General features: G+C 43.8%; 1 protein-coding gene across 1 annotated transcript in view; it reads left to right on the top strand.

Annotated features, from left to right (window-relative positions):
* The window catches only part of lin9 (lin-9 DREAM MuvB core complex component), a 93,114-nt gene extending 71,470 nt beyond the window's left edge, over window positions 1-21,644 (top strand). Inside the window, exons 10-15 of the mRNA XM_020520942.2 lie at window positions 1,745-1,846; window positions 3,850-3,930; window positions 6,542-6,667; window positions 9,238-9,420; window positions 16,764-16,861; window positions 20,690-21,644. Coding sequence (XP_020376531.1) covers window positions 1,745-1,846; window positions 3,850-3,930; window positions 6,542-6,667; window positions 9,238-9,420; window positions 16,764-16,861; window positions 20,690-20,795 — 696 coding nt within the window. The 3' untranslated portion in view covers window positions 20,796-21,644. The remainder of the gene's footprint in view (window positions 1-1,744; window positions 1,847-3,849; window positions 3,931-6,541; window positions 6,668-9,237; window positions 9,421-16,763; window positions 16,862-20,689) is intronic.

The following is a 21,644-nucleotide window of genomic DNA, read 5'->3' as shown; positions in this document are numbered from 1 at the left end:
AGATGCGGACGTGCCCGCCCCCCCCCCCCCCCCCCCCCCCCCCCGCCCCGCCACTTTCCTTTTAAGTTCCTCCATTAAAAACCATCTCTTTGCCCAAGGTTTGCCCAATGTCAAATTTTATTAGGTAATGCAACCGTGAAGCTGAGGATCTATCTCATACTACATTAAAGTACTTTATAAACATAAGCTGTCATTATTGTTGTCTATTGGACAGCTGAGGATGTTCGGACGTGATAGTTTTATACTAAAGTGGAATAGCTTCACGAGGCTGAATGACCCACACCTTTAAAAATGAATGAGCTTAGAACAGACACAATTTTAACTTACTGGAAAATTCGCTGGAAATGTGAGACTTAACCACACAGTGCTAAAGATCTGACATTAGGGGAACACTGTATTATGTTAGAGCTCCCTTTAGTGGAAATAAAGAGGACTGCAGCAACATAATGCCAGGACAGAAAAATAAGTGAGCTTCACAGCCAGAGGTACAGTTACTTTTGCAGTGCCGGCACGATCCTAGAAACTACGTGCTTCTGAGTGAGTAGACAGGTCTCTTTCTCATCTCACCTCTGAGAATGTAGTACACCCTCAGTATTGCACAGTCAAATGAAGAATTTAGGAGGGGGTTTATTACACACACTGTGATGAGGATCTGAAGCTTTATAGAATCTTACAGCACAGGAGGAGGCCATTCAGTCCATCATTCCAGCTGTTTGAGAAAATCATTGATTAGTCCCGCTCCCTGACCTTTCCCCATAGCTCTAAAACTAATTTGTGTCAAATAATTATCCATCTGAGTTAATGATGTTAAAAAGAAACTTTCATCATTTGCTGCTTGCCATTTTCCAAACCCCACACTTCTTACAAGATGGACTCCTAAAGGTACCTCCACCAACCTGTCCCATTTCTGGTCACATTTTAGCAGAGCCACAAGTGAGTGCATGAAGGTATACATTTGCATTGGAAGCAATGCAGAGAAGGCTTGTTCGACTGGTTCTTGGGGTGAAGAGATTATCTTATCAAGAAAGGTTGAGTAGGCTGAGCCGATAGTCCTTGCAGTTTAGAAAAGTGAAGAGTGATTGCAATGAGATTAAGATCATGAGCGGCTTGACAGGGATCGATGCTGAGACGTTTCCTCTCATTGGGAGGATAAAGTTTGGAAATAAGAGGTCTGCTACCTGAGAAAGAGATGAGGATTTTCTTCTCTCATCAGTGTTTGGAATTCTCGACTGCAGAGAACAGTAGAGGGTGGCCATTGAATATATTTCAGATTGAGTCGGACAAATTTTTTGATCAACAGGGAATTGAGGCTATATGGGGACAGATATGGAGTTGGAGTAAAGGTCACAATCAGATTAATTATGTTCTTATTGAAAGGTGGAGCAGTCTCATTAGCAATCAATGGGCTGAAGGCCACTCTTCTGTGAGTGACAATAGCAATAAAGAGGCATCGAAATGGTTGTTGACATCGTCATTGGGTGGTGGGGATGTGGCGGACTGCTCCAGTGAGGAATTTAAAGGGCAAAGATCTTCCAATTCTGCTAGCAGTAGTCCCTGGGAGACTCCTGGTAAACTCCAGAACAATCTAGAATGTTTAGCAACCGTAACTGAAATGTCATCGCGTGACGTGCTTACTGCTCTGGAATGAGAAGGGAGAGTGCTGCCATTAAGTCAAAGCTAACTTTAGAACCTGTGACTTTGCATCAATGGTGCCTCATTTTATTTCCCCTTTTGTTCATGATAGGACAATGATCCACTTCTGGGTCAATCGCCTTGGAAAAGCAAACTGTCAGCTACTGAAGGAGACACACTTGGGGGGTTTCCTATTGAATTTCTTATCCAGGTGGTAAGTCTGTGTGTTCTTTATGTATCAAACGTGCCTCTACCTGTTTAGTCGAAGTAAATACATCAATTATGTTGAGTAAATAGAGGAAATTCCATTGAGGAATGTTAAAAGTATGGGGCTGAGAAATGTGTGCCATCCATTCTGCTAAATAAGGCCAAAAGCCAGGCACTGTCAAACCAGGTAGAAAACAGTCTTCCATTCAAAATTTGATTACAATTCCACTTAAATGACTCATTGCAGAGTCTGAAACACGGTGTGGCTCAGTTGCATGCAGAGCTTGTGGTTAAGTATCAGTCTGTCAGTCCATTACAGACGTCACTATTGTGAAATCTCCTGTAAACACTGAGAGCCTGAATTCTGCAAAGATCTGATCACCTGCCTACAAAAACAGTGTCGTCATTACAGGAAGTGTGAGTGGGTCTGTCAGCATCTTGCATGTGTTCGCTCTTTCAGTTTCTCTTTCCTTTTCTTTATTTCCCTCTCTATATATTTTTAGACTAAGTTTTAGATTTCAATTTTATTGTCACATGTACTGAAGTACAGGAGTACAGTGAGAAGTGTCTGATGTCACCACACACAACGCCCCCCCCCCCAGGTACAAAGGTACTTGGGTACAAGTAGTAAGAGAAACACAGTTTTTTTTTAAATTAAGCATTGCATAATAAGAAATAAGGCAATAGTTAAGATTAAAGTCCTTCTTAATATAAACTAGAAAATCAAGAAATAAAGTTAAAAGTTCAACAGTCTTTGACCTTAACTCGCTCTCCGGTAGATCTCAGCCGCCACCCCAGATATCGGTGAGCGCCCTTACCACTTTTTCCTGCATTGGACCATGGTGCCATCTCCACAGCTACTGCGGAAGCTGCTGCCTCCAGTCTCATTCCTGCTGCCTCTGGGACCTTTCCCGGGCAGGATGCGTACACACGCCGAGATACCACCACGCCAGGCTGAGATGGGCCGAGACCTGCCTCCTGGGTCTGCACCGTGGCTGGGAAGAAATACCAAAAGGGGGAGAAAAAAGAAGGGAGTGAGAAATAAATGGACGGAGCAGACGAGCTCCGCCTGGAGCTTCCAACTCCTCCACAATCTTGGATATTGTCTCTTCAACAGGATTCCAAATGTTCCAATTGTTGTCTAATCATTGACGAAGATTCAAAACAGTTGTAGTAGCAGAGTGTACAGCCCAATGTGCCCACTTCACTATTCAGTACGATCATTACGGATTTTGAGCCTCGATTCCACTTGCCCACCTGGTCCCCATAATCCCTTGAATCTCCTGTCGATCTACAGTCTCCGAGTTGGATAAATGCAAAGATTTGCAATCCTTTTGGGTGAAGAAATCCCTCCTCGTCTCAGTCTTGATCCTTTTTTATCTGAAGACGGTTTGCTGGTTCTGGACTGTTCAGCAAAGGCTAACAACCTCCCAGCAGCACCCCCCCATCATGCTACCTTGTATGTTGCAATGACATATCTCGCATTCTTCTAAACGTCACACAGTATTGGCCTATTCTACTTTATCAATCATCATAGGAATCAGGTGGAATTGGTAGTTAGGAGGAATCAAATTGAGATTGGCATCTGGTCAGATATTAAATGTATGCTGGTAGGTTTTTGATGATACAGGACTGATTTTTGACTTTTGAATATTCTGCTGACCTTCCCTGTTATGCCTCATGTTTTGGGTGAGGTGCTAGATGGCTGTCAATGTCCTGATATGTGATTATTTCAGCAGAGCAAGAGCCCACACTGAGTGGCAGAGGGACAGAGCTCCTGGCCACAGAACCTGTGCTGTGCCAATGATTTTTGACACAGTGGCATTTCCTGCAAATTTCTAGGTTTACATCTATCTTTTACAGTTGCTGTCAATATTACGTTGCCATCCCTTGTGTCAAGTTACTGGCCCTCATTATGTGACCAGGAAAGCAATTTCCATGATGTGTGAAGCCACAGCAAAGTTCTTCATGTCAGATTGTTGTTATCATTGTCTTATTTTCTGCTTTTAGACAAGGTTATCAAAAATTCTCATGATCAAGAAAGAGCACATCAAACAGTTAAAAGAAATGAACACGGATGCAGAGAAACTGGTAAAGGATCTTCTAATTTTATCATCAGGTTTTAAGTTATTTACCTCAAAGGTTGCCCAGCCAGAAATCAAAACTGGTTTTGGTGTTGCTTGAGGGCATTTTGTCAGCCAGGGCACCAGATCTACCTGCTTCGCTTTCCTTCAGGTCAGCTGGCTGTTTGACCCACATGGAAAACAAATCATTTTCAAGCTACTGAAAGATGCTCACCCAGCCACAGGGTTGTGTCTGCTGGAGTTCAGTGCAAACTCTTTTTCTGTCCGATAAGCATCCATCCATCATCTTCCCAACCCCAGAGAGCATAGGTCACTCGAACCCTGGCTCTGGACACCCCCAGAGGCATGCAAAGCCCAAAAGAGAAGCGAGGAGAAATTGTTGGTTTGCACAAAGGGCACAGATGCCCTGAAACAGAGTCCATGTAATTTGCAAAAGGAAAGCTGATCATTATTTTGGGACAGGAAGAAATCGCATGGGGATCAGATAGAACAATGGAATTAAGCTGATAACTCTCAGTAGGCCAACATAGGTGTAGTGGGCCAAATGGCCAGTTTGAGTGCTCATTCTACTAAAGATCAATGCCTGAAGCCTGTAGTCCATATTTCCCCTTTCATGCTAACGTTGACTGCATAGTCTATCAATGACATGAGGTACTGACATTCCTTAATATATGGACACATGCCACTGCTACAGGCCAGCAACTCTGGTCGCCTGGGTATTGGAGAGGGTCCAGTGGCCACTTGCATTAACGTAACTGAGATCAAAGAACCATGTGGTGTTTATAATGGGGCTGCTGTTGGTATTCACACTACGATGTAACTGCTGTCAGGGTGGAGTTGTACAATACAAGTATGGCACCTGAATTTCTCAACGAGAAAAGACCAAGTTCCATCTCATTCACTTTCTGCCATCCGCAGTAATCTTGATCAGTCATAGCAGTCAATCTGTATTAATTAGTCAACAGCAGACCCAGATATAAGGCAACTATAATCCCTTATTGGAATAAAGATGTCATGGAATCCCAGGTCCTAAGTTACTTGTTCTTCTCTCTATCACATATCAAAATGCTCCCAAAATATTTTTTGATAGTGTTCCATCACTTCTGTGGTAATCAAATGATCTCAAGGCACTGTATCAAGTGTTGTGCGTCACGGCATACAGAAAGCATCGAAAACCTGTCTACACGTTGATTGAGATACAACCAAGTGATTGATGTGGAAAATGAACATCGAGTTGGGAAAGACAAGATTCAAGGAATTACCTTGAAGAGTATTTTCAGGAGTTTTCTTTAAAGGAGGGAAGCGTATGGAAGGGAGTTCCAGGGGATAGGCTGCCAGTGATGGGACAAAGGAATGGGGGTGAGCAATAGACCAGCAGTTGTTCTGTGCTGGGGCTTTGGGATGGTGAGGATGGTAACATGAGGCTGGAAGCATTTGCTTGAATAGTGAAAAGCAAAGCCACAGAGGGATTTCAGGATGAGGTCAGGGATTTTTAAGTTTGAGGCCTTCAAGGGTGAAGAGTAATGTAAGAGAATGAACACGAGGCTGGTGATTGTTTAGGGTTGAGGGGGAGTGTGGTGCAGGGGAATACAAGTAGAGTATTGTACAAGTAACGAGTGATTCGTATCACTGCTGTTTAAGGATATCCTGTATTTGGCAACTGAAGTCACCAAACATCAAAATTAACCTGTTGTGTGTGAAGCACTTTCTAGAATGTGAGAACTGATGATGCACAATATTATTGCTAACGTGTTTAAAATTATGGAAGTTTTTGAGTGGATGGGGAGAAATTATTTCCAGTGACAGGAGGGCCAATAAACCGAATAAAAATACTGGTGCAAAGTCATGGAGCCTTTTTTAAATGCAGCAAGTTATGAGCTAAGTTCACTGCCTGAAAACGCAGTGGAAGCAGATTCAATAACTTTAAAACAATATTGTATAAATGTGAATATGAAAATTAGGAACAGGAGTAGACCCTTCAAGTCTCTGCACCATTTGATGCTGATCCAATAAAAATACTAAAAAGGAAAAATTTTTAGGGCTTTGGAGAAAGAGCAAAGAGTGGAACTAATTACATTAATCTTTCAAAGAGAAAGGCATGCTGGTCTGAATGGCCCTCTGGTATGCTGTAAGATTCTACGAATTGCAGCTTTCCTTTTGCTGAACAAATTAACCTTTCAAAGAGCATGAAAACAAGCATGCTGATTATTGTTCAGCAAGAACCTAGAAACAGTTGATTAACCAAGTTAGTCTCTTACCTAAAACAAAAACAGAAATTGCTGGAGAAACTCAGCAGGTCTGGCATCTTTTGTGGATAGAAATCAGAGTTAATGTTTCAAGTCCAGTGACCCTTCATATACCTTTTTTTTTACCCTCCTGGTTTTGTTTGTTCCAGATCTCCAGCATCTGCAGTTCTTGGTTTTATTATAGTCTTCAACTTTTTTAGCAGTGGTTATTGAGAATGGAATGTTTAGTGATTATTCATGCAAATGTGAGCTCTTCTATTCTCTCCCATTTCCTTTCTTGCCCATCCCATCCTACCCTTTGGTCGTTGAGTTTAAGGACACTATCAGACCTGTTAAGCTAGGAAGTGACTGACTGATTTCTCACTCCTTCAGAAATCATACTCTGCTCCCATTGGGATAGACTTTCAAAAACGATATGCGACAATTGTTTTAGAATTGGAGCAGCTAAATAAAGATCTGAACAAGGTGCTCAATAAAGTCCAGCAGTATTGTTATGAGGTGAGAATTCTTGGCATTGTTTACCTGGATCTGTTAATCTTGTAATCTCACCATCCTGAGTTTCCTTACTTTCGGTCCTCCTGTACAGTGATATTCACTAGGTCTCGTGTGCTGTATTTGTGTGAACTTTTGAGCTTATTCAGAACTGTGTTTTCCATATGCTAACTAGCACTAAGTCCCGCTCACCCATTACCCTTGTGCTGTTCAAATACATTGGCTTCTTGTCCTGCATTCCTTCAGTTTTAAAGTCCTCATCCTTGCATTGATCGCCCTGCTCCGACTCTATCTCTGCAATCTCTTGTAGCTCTACAACTCTCCCAAGACCTCTGCATTACAGGAGCCAGGGGGTGTGACGGATGGCAGGTTCAGGAAGATAGAAAGTCCTCAGTTACAGTCAGGTGAATGGACTATTGCTAGGAAAGGTGGAAGAAGTTAGCAGGTAGTGCAGGAGTCTCCTGTGACTATCCCAGTCTTAAACAAGTTTTCGATACTGTAGCAGGTGATGGCCTCAGGGGAATATAGCACCGACGGCCAGGTTTCTGGTACTCTGACTGGCTTTGTTATAAAGAAGGATATGTCAGATTCCAAGCAACTGATTGTGATTGGGGACTGTCTAATCAGGGGCACAGACAGACCTTTCTGCAGCCAAATGATATGTTGCCTCCCTGGAGCCAGGATCAAGGATGCCTCAGTGGGTTTAGAATATTCTGAAATGGGAGAGTGACCAGCAGAAGGTGGTTGTATATGCTCTATAAAACCCCGGTTAGACCACACTTGGAATACTGTGTTCAGTTCTGGTCGCCTCATAGGAAGGATGTGGAAGCTTTAGAGAGGGTGCAGAGGAGATTTACCAGGATGCTGTCTGGATTGGAGGGCAGGTCTTATGAGAAAGGTTAGGGAGCTAGGGCTTTTTTCATTGGAGCGAAGAAGGATGAGAGGTGACTTCATAGGGGTATACAAGATGAAGAGAGGCATAGATCGGGTGGATAGTCAGAGACTTTTTCCCAGGGCGGAAATGACTATTACGAGGGGGCATAATTTTAAGGTGATTGGAGGAAGGTATAGGGGACATGTCAGAGGTAGGTTCTTCACACAGAGAGTGGTGGGCGTGGGGAATGCACTGCGGCAGTGGTAGTGGAGTCAGATACTTCAGAGACTTCTAAGCGACTCTTGGATAGGCACATGGAGGATAGTAAAATGTAGGGTATGCAGGGTAGATTGATCTTAGGATAATAGGTTGGCACAACATCGTGGGCCGAAGGGCCTGTACTGTTCTATGTTGGTACCATTGACATAGGTAGAGAAAGGGACAAGGTTCTGTAGAGAAAATATAGGAAATTAGGTAGGACGTTAAAATGTAGGTCCTTCAGGATAGTAATATGTGGATTATCCCAACTACTGAGCCAACATGTCGCCCCGGTAAGGCAAACCAGGGCAGGACTTACACAGTTAATCGTAGGGCCCTGGGAGTGTTGCCAAACAGAGATCTAGGGGGTGCAGGTTCATTGTTACTTGAAAGTAGAGTCGCAGATAGACAGGGTGATGAAGAAACCGTTTGGCACGCTTGCCTTCGTCGGTCAGTGCATTGAGTATAGGAGCTAGGACGTCATGTTGCAACTGTATAAGGCATTGGTGAGGCCATGTTTAGAACACTCCGTTCAATTCAGGGCTCCCTGTTAGGAAGGATGATGTTAAACTTGAAAGGGTCCAGAAAATATTTACAAGGATATTGCCGGGATTTGAAGTTTTGAGCTGAATAGAGTAGAGAGGCTGAATAGGCTGGGGTTTTTGTCCCTAGAGTGTCGGAGGCTGAGGGATGAAACTAGAAAGGTTTATAAAATCATGAAGGGCATGGATAGGGTGAATAGCCAAGGTCTTTTTCCCAGTGTAGGGAAGTTCAAAACTAGAGGGGCATAGGTTTAAGGTGAGAGCGGAAAGATCTAAAAGGGACCTGAATGGCAATATTTTCACACAGAGGGTGATGCGTGTATGGACGAGCTGCCAGAGAAAGTGGTGGAGGCTGGTACAATTAACCTTTAATAGGCATCTGGATGGGTACATGAATAGGAAGAGTTTACAAGATATGGGTCAAATGCTGTCAAATGGGACTAGATCAGATTGGGATTACGGTCGGCATGTACGAGTTGGACCGAAGGGTATGTTTCCACGCTATGTGATTCTTTGCCTCCAGTTCTGGTCTCCTGAGCATTCTCAACTTGCATCACTCCACCCTTGGTGGCGATATCATCTGCTGCCTCAGTTCTAATATTTGCCCCCTAAAACTCTGCAATTCTCTTCTTTTCCCTTCTTTTCAGTTGCTCCTTAGATCCTACAGTCATCAATCTTTTTATATGACTCCGTGTCAAATTATGTTTGAGTAAACTCCAGTGAAGAGTCTTAGAATGTTTTTGCCATGTTAAAGTCACTACATAAAATGCAGGTTGTTGACTTGGTTTTGTGTAGCATTCTCTCGGTCTAACTTCGGGCAATATTTAATTGCAGTGGATGAGAGTTTGTGCGTTGGTTCACCTTGCCTTTTGTGCTTTTTTGTTTGGCCTGAAAAATGACAGCTCGCTCCTGACCAGGGCTTGCAACCCATGGACCAGCCCACAGACATGCGCAGGAGGTGTGAGGAGGAAGCACATGAGCTTGTACGACAGGCAAACACGTCACAAACTGGGCAGGCCAGTGTGAGGAATGAAAACCTCACTGATCTAATAGCCAGGCTGACAGCAGTGCTGCTACAGATAAAGGTAAGGGTAGAGTTCAGTCCCAGGCTACAGTAGTCCTAGCGGGCGTAACAACCTGAAGACTGTGATCTCATGTCCTGTCTGGGTAAATTGTGAAACTTAATATCATAATCTTGTCATTTGTAGTTGATTGCCAGATTAAAAATTACACTACCAACCATTGGATTTGCAACAGAAACCACAACTGACTCAATAATGTCATTTAAAAAAAAAAAAAAACCAGCCTCCTCCCGTATCTAGTATGGCCTGCAAGTGCTCCGCTCTCTCTAGTCATTGATGCTATAATGCCCTCTGTGGCTGAGCAAGTCATCTAGTTGCTCCATCAGTATAAGTAAAGATGGACCTTTTTGAGTCTCACCAGCATCTAGAGAATTAAATTTAAAAAGCCACAGATCTGAGGTTGATGCCACCAGGCCTACTCTAGCATTTGTTGCATGTTCGTGGGAGACAGAAAAATCCTGCTTAGTAACTATGGATGAATGTTGTTAGTCTGTATATAGAATGAATTTAAGGAAGGCAACAATTCAGCCTATTGTTTCCATGTCAATTCTTTAAGAAAGCAATCTGATTTAATTCCACTCTTCCTGCTGTTAGAACAGTACAGCACAGGAACGGGCCCTTTGGCCCACCATGTCTGAGCCGACCATGTTGCCATTCTAAACTAATCTCATCTGCCCGTACGTGATCCATCTCACTCTATTCCCTGCCTGTTCATGTGTCTGTCTAAATACCTCTTAAGCCTTGCTATCATACCTGCTTCTACCACCTGCCCTGGCAGCATATTTCCAGGAACCTACCACCCTCGGTGTATTTAGAAAAAAAAACCTTTCTTCACACATCTCTTTTAAACTTGCCCCTTCCATCCTGGGAAAAAGACTCTGACTATCAATCCTATCCAAGCCTCTCATAATTTTATACACTTCCATAAGGTTGCCCCTTATCTTAAGCTCCAGTGAAAACAAACCAAGTTTGTCCAATGTTGTCTGATAGCTAATGCAGTCCAATCCAGACAACATCCTGGTAAACCTCTTTTGTACCTCTCTAAAGCCTCCACATCCTTTTACTCTATGACTTTGCAAGATATACCTTTCCAGTATTTAACCAGTTCCCTTTTGTGATGCGACCACAGTCCTGTTCAGCTACCAAACCATCCAGTGGAACACCTTACTTGTGGCAGGAACACTGATTGGGGAGTGATTGGCTTTGGTCTTTCTAATGTTTAATTGGAGTAAATTGCAGCTTGTCTGAGAATGCTGAAAGGGTCAAGGGAGGTCGTGGTGAGGCAGAACCAGATGTGCCAGCATTGTATAGGTAGAACTTGGTCTGTTTTAGGTAGTGTTGCCAAGCAGTGTTATGTGGATGAGGAATAGGAGAAGCCAGGGATGTATCTTTGGGAACTCTAGGTGAGTGATTAGGAATGGGAAGAGAAACTAGTCTAGGTAATTCATTGGGTAAACATGATTGGATCAACAAGAAAGGAACTAGATGAATGTGGTCACAGAGGATGGATGTTAGAGAAGGATGATATAGTCAACCGTGTCAAAGGCTTACAAGCATGTTGAAAAATTTAAAGAAGGACAGTTAGTGGTGTGTCACTTGGTGAAGATTTGCATCAGGGCAGTCACTACTACCAAACAGATTTGTGGATCGAGAGTCCCTCATGGTGTGTTGCCTGCCTGGTGCCAGGGTAAGGGATATCTCTGACGGACTTGAAAGGATATTGGGGAGGGAGGGGGAGGATCCAGTTGTTGTGGTCCACATCAGATCAAACATCATAGGCACGACTAGGAAAGAGGACCTGTTCAGGGACTTTCAGGAGATAGGAACGAAATTAAAAGGCAGGTCCTCAAGGGTTGCAGTCTCCAGATTACTGCCTGAGCCACATGCAAATTGGCATAGGGACACGAGAATAAGAGAAGTAAACACGTGGCTAAAAGAGTGGTGCAGGAAAGAGGGGTTCCATTTTACGGGGCACTGGCATCAGTATTGGAACAGGAGGGATCTGTACTGTTGGGACGGGCTCCACCTGAACCAAGCTGGGACCAATGTACTAGCAAAAAGGGTAAATAGGCTGGTCAACAGAACTTTAAACTAGAAAGTTTGGGCGGGCAGAGGGGTGGAGGAGTGGGGAGTGGGTGGAAGGGTAAAACTACATGGACTTCCAAAAGGCCTTTGATAAGGTGTCGCAGAGAAGGCTGCTGATTACGATAAGGGCCCACGGTGTTAGAGGCAGGTTCTAGCATGTATAGAAGATTGGCTGTCTGGCAGAAAGCAGAGAGTGGTGTTAAAAGGGTCTTTCTCAGGATGGCAGCCAGTGACAAGTCAGTGTTGGGACCACAACTTTTCACTTTATACATTAATGATCTAGATGAAGGAACTGAGGGCATTCTGGCTAAGTTCACAGACGATACAAAGACAGGTAGTATTGAGGATGCGCAGAGGCTGCAGAAGGATTTGGACAAGTTAGGAGAGTGGGCAACGAAGTGGCAGACTGAGTACAACGTGGGAAAGTGTGAGGTCATGCACTTTGATAAGAAGGAATAGAAGCATGGACTATTTTCTAAATGGGGAGATAATTCAGAAGTTCGAAGTGGTAAACTTGCAGGTTGAGTCAGTAGTTAGGAAGGCAAATGCAACTTTGGCATTTATTTTGAGAGGACTTGAATATAAAAGCAGGGATGTACTTCTGAGGCTGTATAAGGCTGTGGTCAGGCCGCATTTGGAGTATTGTGTGCAGTTTTGGGCCCTATATCTGAGGAAAAATATACTGACCCTGGAGCGGTTTCAGAGAAGGTTCACAAGAATGGTCCCAGGAATGAAAGGCTTAAAATATAAGGAACGTTTGAGGACTCTGGGTCTATATGCGATGGAGTTTAAAAGGATGAGGGGGCAGCTAACTGAAAAATACAGAATAAAGAACGGCCTGGACAGAGTAGATGTTGGGAAGATGGTTCCATTGGTAGAAGAGCCTAGGACCCAAGCGCACAGCCTTAGAGTAAAGGGAAGACCTTTTAGAATGGAGATAAGGAGAAACTTTTTCAGCCAGAGAACAAAGAACAAAGAAAATTACAGCACAGGAACAGGCCCTTTGGCCCTCCAAGCCTGCGCCGATCCAGATCCTCTATCTAAACCTGTCACCTATTTACCAAGGATCTGTATCCCTCTGCTCCCTGCCCATTCATGTATCTGTCCAGATACATCTTAAATGACGCTATCGTGCCCGCCTCTACCACCTTCACTGGCAACGCGTTCCAGGCACCCACCACCCTCTGCGTAAAGAACTTTCCATGCATATCTCCCTTAAACTTGTCCCCTCTCACCTTGAAATCGTGACCCCTAGTAATTGAGTCCCCCACTCTGCGGAAAAAACTTCTTGCTATCCACCCTGTCTATACCTGTCATGATTTTGTATACCTCAATCAGGACCCCCCCTCAACCTCCGTCTTTCTAATGTAAATAATCCTAATCTACTCAACCTCTCTTCGTAGCCAGTATTCAGAGAATCCCTACAGTGTGGAAGCAGGTCATTTGGCCCATCGAGTCCACACCAACCCTCCAAAGAGCATCCTACTCTTTCCCCCCTACACCATAACCCTGCATTTCCCATGGCTAACCCACTTACCCTGCATACTATGGGCAATTTAGCATGGCCAATTCATCTAACCTGCACATCTTTGGACTGGGAGGAAACCGGAGTACCCGGAGAAAACCCACACGGACACTGGGAGAATGTGCAAACTCCACACAGTTACCCAAGGGTGAGTGGTGTGGGTGGTGAGAGTGGTGAATCTATGGAATTTACTGCCACAGAAGGCTGTGGAGGCCAGGTCATTGAGTATATTTAAGACATAGGTAGATAGGTTTTTGACTGTCAAGGGGATCAAGGGTTACAGGGAGAAAGTGGGAGAATGGGGTTGAGAAACGAATCAGCCATGATTCAGTGGCCGAGCTGACTCTGAATGGCCTAATTTTTGCTCCTATGTCCTATGGTCTACTTGTGATAATTAATAAGGCTGTTCAGCACTGCAGGGAATATCACAAGCTGCAAGTTCTCCTCCCAAAGTACACATCATTCTGACTCCAAACTGCATTGTTATTGCTTCATTCCACTGGGTCAAAATCAAGACATGATCTTCAGCCTGGCAGTTGCAGGAGAAATACCATGAACAGAGGAGGTCACTGTATATTCCCTTCATCGTCCTCCCCAGTATATTGACCATGTGAGCAGAGACAGTCTGTTTAAGGTGCAGGAGAGAAATGGCTGCTTGCCAATGCTGCTCATTGTGCTCTGTTTCCATGACAACATGATAGGCAAAGTCAGCTCTGACAGCAACATTGGGACCCTTGGAGATCTGCTGGTGGGCTCAAACAGTGTTGTGTTCTGGCACCAACAGTCTTTGGCACATCCTCCTCTTTGCTGCTGTCACATGCTTTCAGCTCATCTGAAGGTTGTTTACTTACATACCAGAACTGAGGGAAAGCTGTGTTCAGTCTTACTTGCCTGAGATCCAAAGCAAAGATGTTATCAAGTCTTCATCAGAGAGTTGCTTAATGCTGACAAATCTGCACTAACATTCCACCCCTGCAGCAGCAAATGGACAAACAAACTTACTCACATCTGCAAAGAGCTTGGTTTGATATCAGCATCAGGAAAACAAACTTCATGATTCAGGATGTTGTCATACTGCCTTTATCAGCACTGGTAACCTGACATCAGAGGCTGTTGGTAGCTTCCTGTATCCAGGCTTCACTATCACCAGCAATCTACGATTTCATCCTGAAATTGGCACACATTGCAAAAGCTGTAGCTGTTTTGGCCGAGTGAGTAAGGAATAACAACAACCTGCACATCTATCTAACCCCAGACATCAGTGTGGCCAACGACAGTATGGAGGGCGGAGCGGGTAGGGCGGAACAGTTTCCAGCTTCGCTGTCTGAAGTCTATCCTGGGTATCTCTAAGCAACTTGGAGGTCTTGGACCATGCCAATTCTGCCAGCATAGGTTCATTACTAAGTAAACAATATCTGCCTGGCTCAGCCACCTTCATCAAATGAACACCAGCTGTTTAACTAAAGACCTTCTGTGCAGTGAATTGTCACGATTGTAACAAGATGGAAGGCTGCTACCATTCCAGTGCAAAGCCTGAGGGAGATGAGTGGCAAAGAGTTTTTGGAGAGAAATCCAGGGTGGGTAACAGAATGAGGACGCAGTAGAATGAGGTGAGGTGCCAGAGTGGTAGGGCGATAGATTATCGTGAGACCAAGTCTGGGAAGGGAGCTAATGAATAGTGAGACACTGACATGAGCATGACAGTCGAGGGTTTACTTTGGCCAATCAGAATGTAGATTTGACATGGTGAAACTGCGCAGAGCTAATTAATTTCCATAAGGGAGTGGTGGTCACTGAGTAAGGTTGTTGTTGTGGCATTATGTATTGATTGTTTTCCTGAATAGAATGCACCCTGCAGAAATCAGCTATTCAAACTAAAGGTCTGTGCTAGTGTTCTTGCTTCAAAAAGCTTCTTTCCACTCCACATCATGGTCAAAAAACAGTGCACTTCTAACTATGAATAACGCCACGGAAGATCTTCACGTGTGCGTGTGCGTACATAGGAACAGGACTAGGCCTTGATCCTGTTCTGCCATTTGAGATCATTAGCTATCTGTAGCCTAGCTCCATACACTTGCATTTGGCCCATATCCCTCCAGTGCCTTTTTGATTAACAAAAATGTATCTGTCTCGGATTTAAAACCAACAGCTGATTTAGCATCAACTGCCATTTGTGGAAGAGTTCAAATATCCATCACCCTTTCTGTGTACAAGTGCTTCCTAACATCTCTCCTGAAAGATCTGGCCTTAATTCTCAGAATGTGCACCCCAGTTCTAGAATCTCCAACTAGTGGAAATAATTTATCTTTATCAACCCTGTCTTTCCCTGTTAATATCTTGAAGGCTTCAATCAGATTACTCCTTAACCTTCTAAATGCTAAAGAAAACAGGCCTAATATGTATAATCTCTCCCCTTACCCCTGAAGTCCAGATATCATTCTTGTAAACCTACGTTGTACTTGCTGTAAGGCCTCCATATGATCCCTAAGGTGTGGTGTCCAGATCCACACTCAGTATTCCAACTGAGGTTTAACTGCAACATAACCTCTACATTTCTGTACTCCAGTTCTCAGGATATTAAAAACTAGCATTCCATTATCTTTCTTATCTTCTGCATCTCTTTTTATGACATTTTAAAGATCTATGTACCCGAATCCCCCAAGTCTCTTTGGACATCAATTGTATTTAACTTCATAACCACTTAGAAAGTACCCTGATCTATCCTTTTTTTGGTCTAAAATAAATAACCTCACACTTGCTTACATTGAAGTCATGCCCCCACTGTTAACACTGCAGATTGGTGTAGGCCTCCTCTCTTCTGCTGAAAGCGTTAGCTCTTTTACTGAGCTACAAGTGATAAGGGTTAACCTCTGGTACCTTTATCCAAATGACCACTGTCCTTTTGAGTGAGCCACGCCCCTGTAAGTCAGCAAACTGTCCTCACGGGCCCACATTATAACTGAGCCCAGTTCCCCCCTCTCCATTATCCTACATTACCCCAAACGGTGTAGCTTTGTGATGATGAGTGGCAGACTGAAGCAAATTATTAACAGCACTCGCTCCTCATCCCAGCACAGAGAGCTGCGGATTTTGAGCAGTCGTAATAGCTTACGGAGAGAAATGTTTGAACACCAGGCTGCATTTGAGATTTTCAGGGTAATCATAAGAAAAGGCCCCAGAAGCAGGCCTTCAGCCCCGAGGAGTATTGTCTGAGAATATCGTCCCTGTGATGTGCTGGAGTGAACAAAATTCAGTCTTCTCTCAAATCCCAACCCCTCATTCTCCTCATGTGCAGCCCTCATAAAATCTCCTCGTGTCCCAAACTGCACCCACCCCACCCCAACAATTTACTATTGCTCATGATCTCTGGTTGTGAATGTTTGGAGGTGCAGAGGCGGAAAGAAGCAGAGCAGAAGAGTTGGAGATAACAAGGTGTATAGCTGGATGAACACAGCAGGCCAGGCAGCATCAGAGAAGCAGGAAAGCTGATGTTTCGTATCTGGACCCATCTTCAGAAACCTTGTTATCTCAGATTCTCCAATATCGGCAGTTCCTACAATCTCTGAGCAGAAGAGTTAAGTTTTGATAGGCTGACTTCTTTATTCTAAACTCATGCACATTTCGCATTTAAGGTTTTAAGTATTTAAAGTTTTTTTTTAATGGAACTGCATTCATTGAACTTGTATTGTATCTTCCCCTCCTCCCCTCCTCCCCCCCTCCCCCCCTCCCCCCACAGTGCCTGGCAGAAGGAGGGGACTTAAACTCTTTTGAATTCAAATCATTGACGGACTCTTTGAATGACATCAAAAGCTCTATAGACGCTTCTAACATAAGGTAGGTGGAACATGGTTTCCTCCTAAACAGTTTCAGCCAGTAGGGATGCAGAAGACTGTATTGTAGTGTTGATGCCACTGGACCAGTAATCCAAAGGCTGAAGCAAATGCGCTTGGGGTATGTGTTCAAATCTCATCATAGGCGCTGGTGAAATTCAGAAATGCAGAATTGAAAGCTGGCTCCCATAATGGTGATCATGGCAGCTATCATCAGTTGTTGTAAAAACAGATTGGTTTAACCAATGTCCTTCAACAAAGGAAGTCTGCCATCCTTACTTAGTCTGGCCTGGCCCACTTGTGACTCAAGACCCAAAACAATGGCCTCAAGTCACTGTATTGTTCGGCTGACAGTACCTGACAGGTTCTTTTAAGGTTGAACAAAATTAATACAAGAAGATGTGTCTACTTCAATATGAAACAGATTTATGAGCTTAATTTACTTTAATATATATTTGAGAACTATGAAAAGTAATGAATGAATCTATTAGCTTAAACTACATAACATACCTGTATGTACAAACAAGTGAGTCTCACACTGCCTTCTATCCGTCTGGTGACGGTAGCACTCGGGGCTCTATCTTAGATTCCATTGCACTGGTCTCGCGAACCCCAGCCCTGCGATGAAAAGTCCGATGAGTGGGGGGGAAAAGCCCTGATATTAATACTTTTCTCGATCTAAGATTACATGCTGAATCTCCGCTTCGTAATGGCTGCAGTACTTTTCCAAACTTCAAAATGGGCTAAGAAAAAAATCCAGGTAGCCCCATGTTACTGCACAAGAGGACAATTCTCAGAGAATACAGCATCACCTGGTTACCTCCCAGTCAAAGCAAGCTGTTCTTCATGTACTTTGCCACTTTCCTCAATTGATCATTGCCATCAGCAGTTAACCTTTAACAGTCTGGTTTGAGAATATCACTTTTAAGCCCAACACTATAGTCACTCCATTTAAGGACAAATAGAAATGGGCAGCAAATGCTCACCTTGCCAGTAACACCCACATCTCATAAAAGTATTTTTTTAATTTCTCTCTCATCTATAAGTCTTGCCTATTGTTCTGTTGATCCCATTCCTGGTCTCTACACTCACTGATGTTTGCTGCTAATGGCTGCCTCTCCTCAAGAACTACTTTCCCTTTTGAATTTATCACCATCTGCTGCCTTTCAAAAAAAAAAACTCACCCTTATAGACTTGTTGTCAGGATGGTGGGACTTTATAAATGAAGAGAGATTTGGCACACTGCCCTTGTATTTTGTAAAGTTTTGAAGAATGAGAGATGATCTCATTGAAACTTACAGCATAGCGAGGGATATAGACAGAGTAGATGCAGGTACAATGTTTCCCCTTGTTGGAGATTTTAGGACCAGTGGGCCACAATTTTAAAAATGAGGGGAGTACTTCTTAGATCCAAGGTGAGAAATTAGTTTCCTCAGAGGGTTGTGATCCTTTTGGAATTCCCTACTTCAGAGTGCGGTGGAGGCTCAATCTTTGAGTATGTTGAAGGTAGAGATTGATAGCTTGCTGATGACCAGCAGCATGTAGGGTATAGCAATGGGGTGGGGAAAAGACACTGAATTGTTTAACCAGCCACGATCATATTGAACAGTGATGCAGATTCAATGGGCTAAATGGCCTACTTCTCTTCCTATGTTCCTATTAATCTTCTGGTCTTGCAAACAATCACCCCATCAGTAATTCATAGAACATAAAACATAGAACAGAACAGTACAGCACAGTACAGGCCCGTCGGCCCACGATGTTGTGCCGAACTTTTACCCTAAACCTAAGGTCTATCTAACTTCCACCCCTACCTTTTTATACTATCATCCATATGCCTATCTAATAGCCGCTTAAATGTCCCTAATGAGGCCGACTCCACTACCCTCTCTGGCAATGCATTCCATGCCCCAACCACTCTGAGTAAAGAACCTACCTCTGACGTCTCCCCGATATCTACCTCCTTTCACTTTAAAACTATGTCCCCTCGTAAAAGCTACCTCCACCCTAGGAAAAAGTCTCTGGCTGTCCACTCTATCTATACCTCTGATCATTTTGTACACCTCTATCAGGTCACCTCTCATCCTTCGTTGTTCTAAAGAGAAAAGCCCTAGCGCTCTCAACCTTTCCTCGTAAGACCTTCCCTCCATTCCAGGCAACATCCTGGTAAATCTCCTCTGCACCTTTTCTAACACTTCCACATCTTTCCTGTAATGAGGTGACCAGATGTGGCCGAGCCAGGCTTTTGTATAGCTGGAGCATAACTTCACGGCTCTTGAACTCAATCCCTCTATTAATGAAAGCTAACACCCCATACACCTTCTTAACAACTCTATCCACCTCGGTGGCAACTCTTGGGGAATACAAAAACCGCCTTACCTTCCCGTTGGCACTCTGGCTCGCGCTGCTGCCGCTGAAAACAAGAGGCCAATTCCCTTTCCTGTCATGAACACAAATGTATTGTCCATCCCAAATCTGTGCCCATATCTGCCAGGATTCCTTGTTTGAATGTTTTCCGTTTTCAGCCAGTTGCCACAGGACCAAAAACATCCCGAATCAGTGTTACAAGCCAACTGACATCTTCTGTGACTGTGGCAAAGCTAAACGTTTCTTCCTTGTCCTTCTCAAGCTTTTGACCACAACATCCTCTTTCAAAAACCCTCCAGCTTTCCCATCACAGATGGAGTTCAATGTAGGCAATAAAAATGAACTTATCTATTTTGGGCTGAACAAGGATGGATCAGGGTACTTTCTGGATGGTATGGAGTTAAATATAGTGGATGTCCAAAGAGACCTTGGGTGTTGAGGACGGAAGAGTACTGTAAGCAGATCTGGCCCCACACCTTAGGAAGGGTATATTGGCCTGGAGGAAGTACAGTACAGATTTACAAGAATGATACCTGGACTGTTATGAGGAGTAATGATACAAATTAGGCCTGCTTTCTGTAGAATTTAGAAGGTGAAGGGGTGATCTGATCAAGTATTCAAGATATTAACAGGAAAAGACAAGGTAGATAAACTATTTCCACTAGTTGGAGACTCTAGAACTAGGGGGCACATTCTGAGAATTAGGACCAGACCATTTTGGAGAGATGGAAGGAAGAAAGCACTTCGACACATAAAGAGTGGTAGATGTTTGGAATTCTCTTCCACAAATGGTAGTGGATGCTGGATCAATTATTAGTTTTACCTGAGATAGATACATTTTTGTTTAACGAAGGTATTAAGGGATATGGGTCAAGGACAGATATATAAGAGTTAAGCCACAGATCAGCCAAGAAATCATTGAATAGTAGAACAGGCTTAAGGGGCTGAATGGCGATTCCTAAGTTCCCTGATTCCACTTTACCCAATCAGTTATGTCACTTGCAAAGGTTTTTCTTCTCATTCCCACCGTTATCTCGGAAATCCCCCAAAGATCAATCTTAGTGGCTGCTTCCTATTTCTTATCTGTATGCTGCCCTTCATGACATTATTTAAAATCCACCATCACTTTCCACATGTGTGATGACACCCATCATTAACTCTCCCCACTGCTCCTCTGTCACCATATTGCTCATCTGATGTCCTGTGGCGCCTTTTACCGCAACAGATGCCAGTTCTGACAATTTCCGTGTCCCCAAATTACATTTGCTCCACCACTGGTGGCCATGTCTGCAGCTGCCAAGGGGCCCAAGCACAAGAATTCCCTCCCCAAACCCCTCCACCCCTTTCCCTTCCTTTCTGATTCTTCTCAAAGTCTGCCTCTTTGGTTAACCTTTTGATCTAATATGCCTCAAAATGTTTTGCCTCATTAAAAGGGCGATCTCAACATAAGCTATTGTTTCTGTAGCTGCTTCCAAAACAACGTTGAAATCCATGTAGCCCACATCCAGAGCGGCCTCAGCCAAATGGGAAACCTCCATGCCTTCACTGCCAACAACACCAACAGGGATTGAAGGAAAACAATGAACATTCGTCCAGGACAGTCGTATGGGTCAAGCATGAGCCTGTGAGTGGCAGAAGGAAAGAAGAGATCGTTTTTTTTTTAAATTTAACTAAAACACATATAATAGGGAGAGCAATTTCTGTGCTCCTACTCTGTACTTTTTCATTAAATATGTAGCGCAGCAGCGGCCTGAGCTCTTCAGGAGTCTGATTTATTTTTGTATGTTTGGCCATTTAAAGGTTTATTACTCATGCTTTCTCTAACTGTAACTGTAAATAGTAACTGTAAACTGAGGATGTTGAGCTGAATTATGTAAAAATGTAAATAGTTTTTATTTTTAAAAACACAGAAAAAGGAATGTCGCGACGGCCATCTCCAGATGCACTGGTTGCATCTTCCAGTCCTGGAGTTCCATGGTGCTGAAGATTTTCTCTTCTGCCTCCATTTCTGTCCTGATTTCTCTCCTGCAGCATTTGAGACAGGCTGTGGTCACTGACTGGCCTACACTTCCACTCAACAGGTTCAGTCAGTGTAGCCCCACTCCCACCCCTGCCCAAGACTCTGTTCCTCTCTGGTTTTGGGAATAAAGTGAGATCTGTGTTGGCGAAGAAGATCGCTATCATTCCCAGCGATACAAGATCACAGCTTTCAGGTGAGGTGCCGCTCAGAGCAAGTGGCTGACAGAGGAGAGAAGGAGGTGGGCAGAGAATGTAATGAGGTGCCTCAGAACCCTTCACCCTCCTCTTGGAGCTCAAGGTTTTATCCTCTGCTCTGCTCACAATAGACCAGAAAGATCCCAAACTCATCACATCTGTTCCATATAGTTCTCTGTACTGCATGTGGAGCCAGTGAGAAGTCT

The sequence above is a fragment of the Rhincodon typus genome, chromosome 5 (assembly GCF_021869965.1).
Source record: "Rhincodon typus isolate 14 chromosome 5, sRhiTyp1.1, whole genome shotgun sequence".
Taxonomy (NCBI): Eukaryota; Metazoa; Chordata; class Chondrichthyes; order Orectolobiformes; family Rhincodontidae; genus Rhincodon; species Rhincodon typus.
Note: the sequence above shows the minus strand (reverse complement) of the source record. Positions and strands in the feature narration are given on the sequence as shown.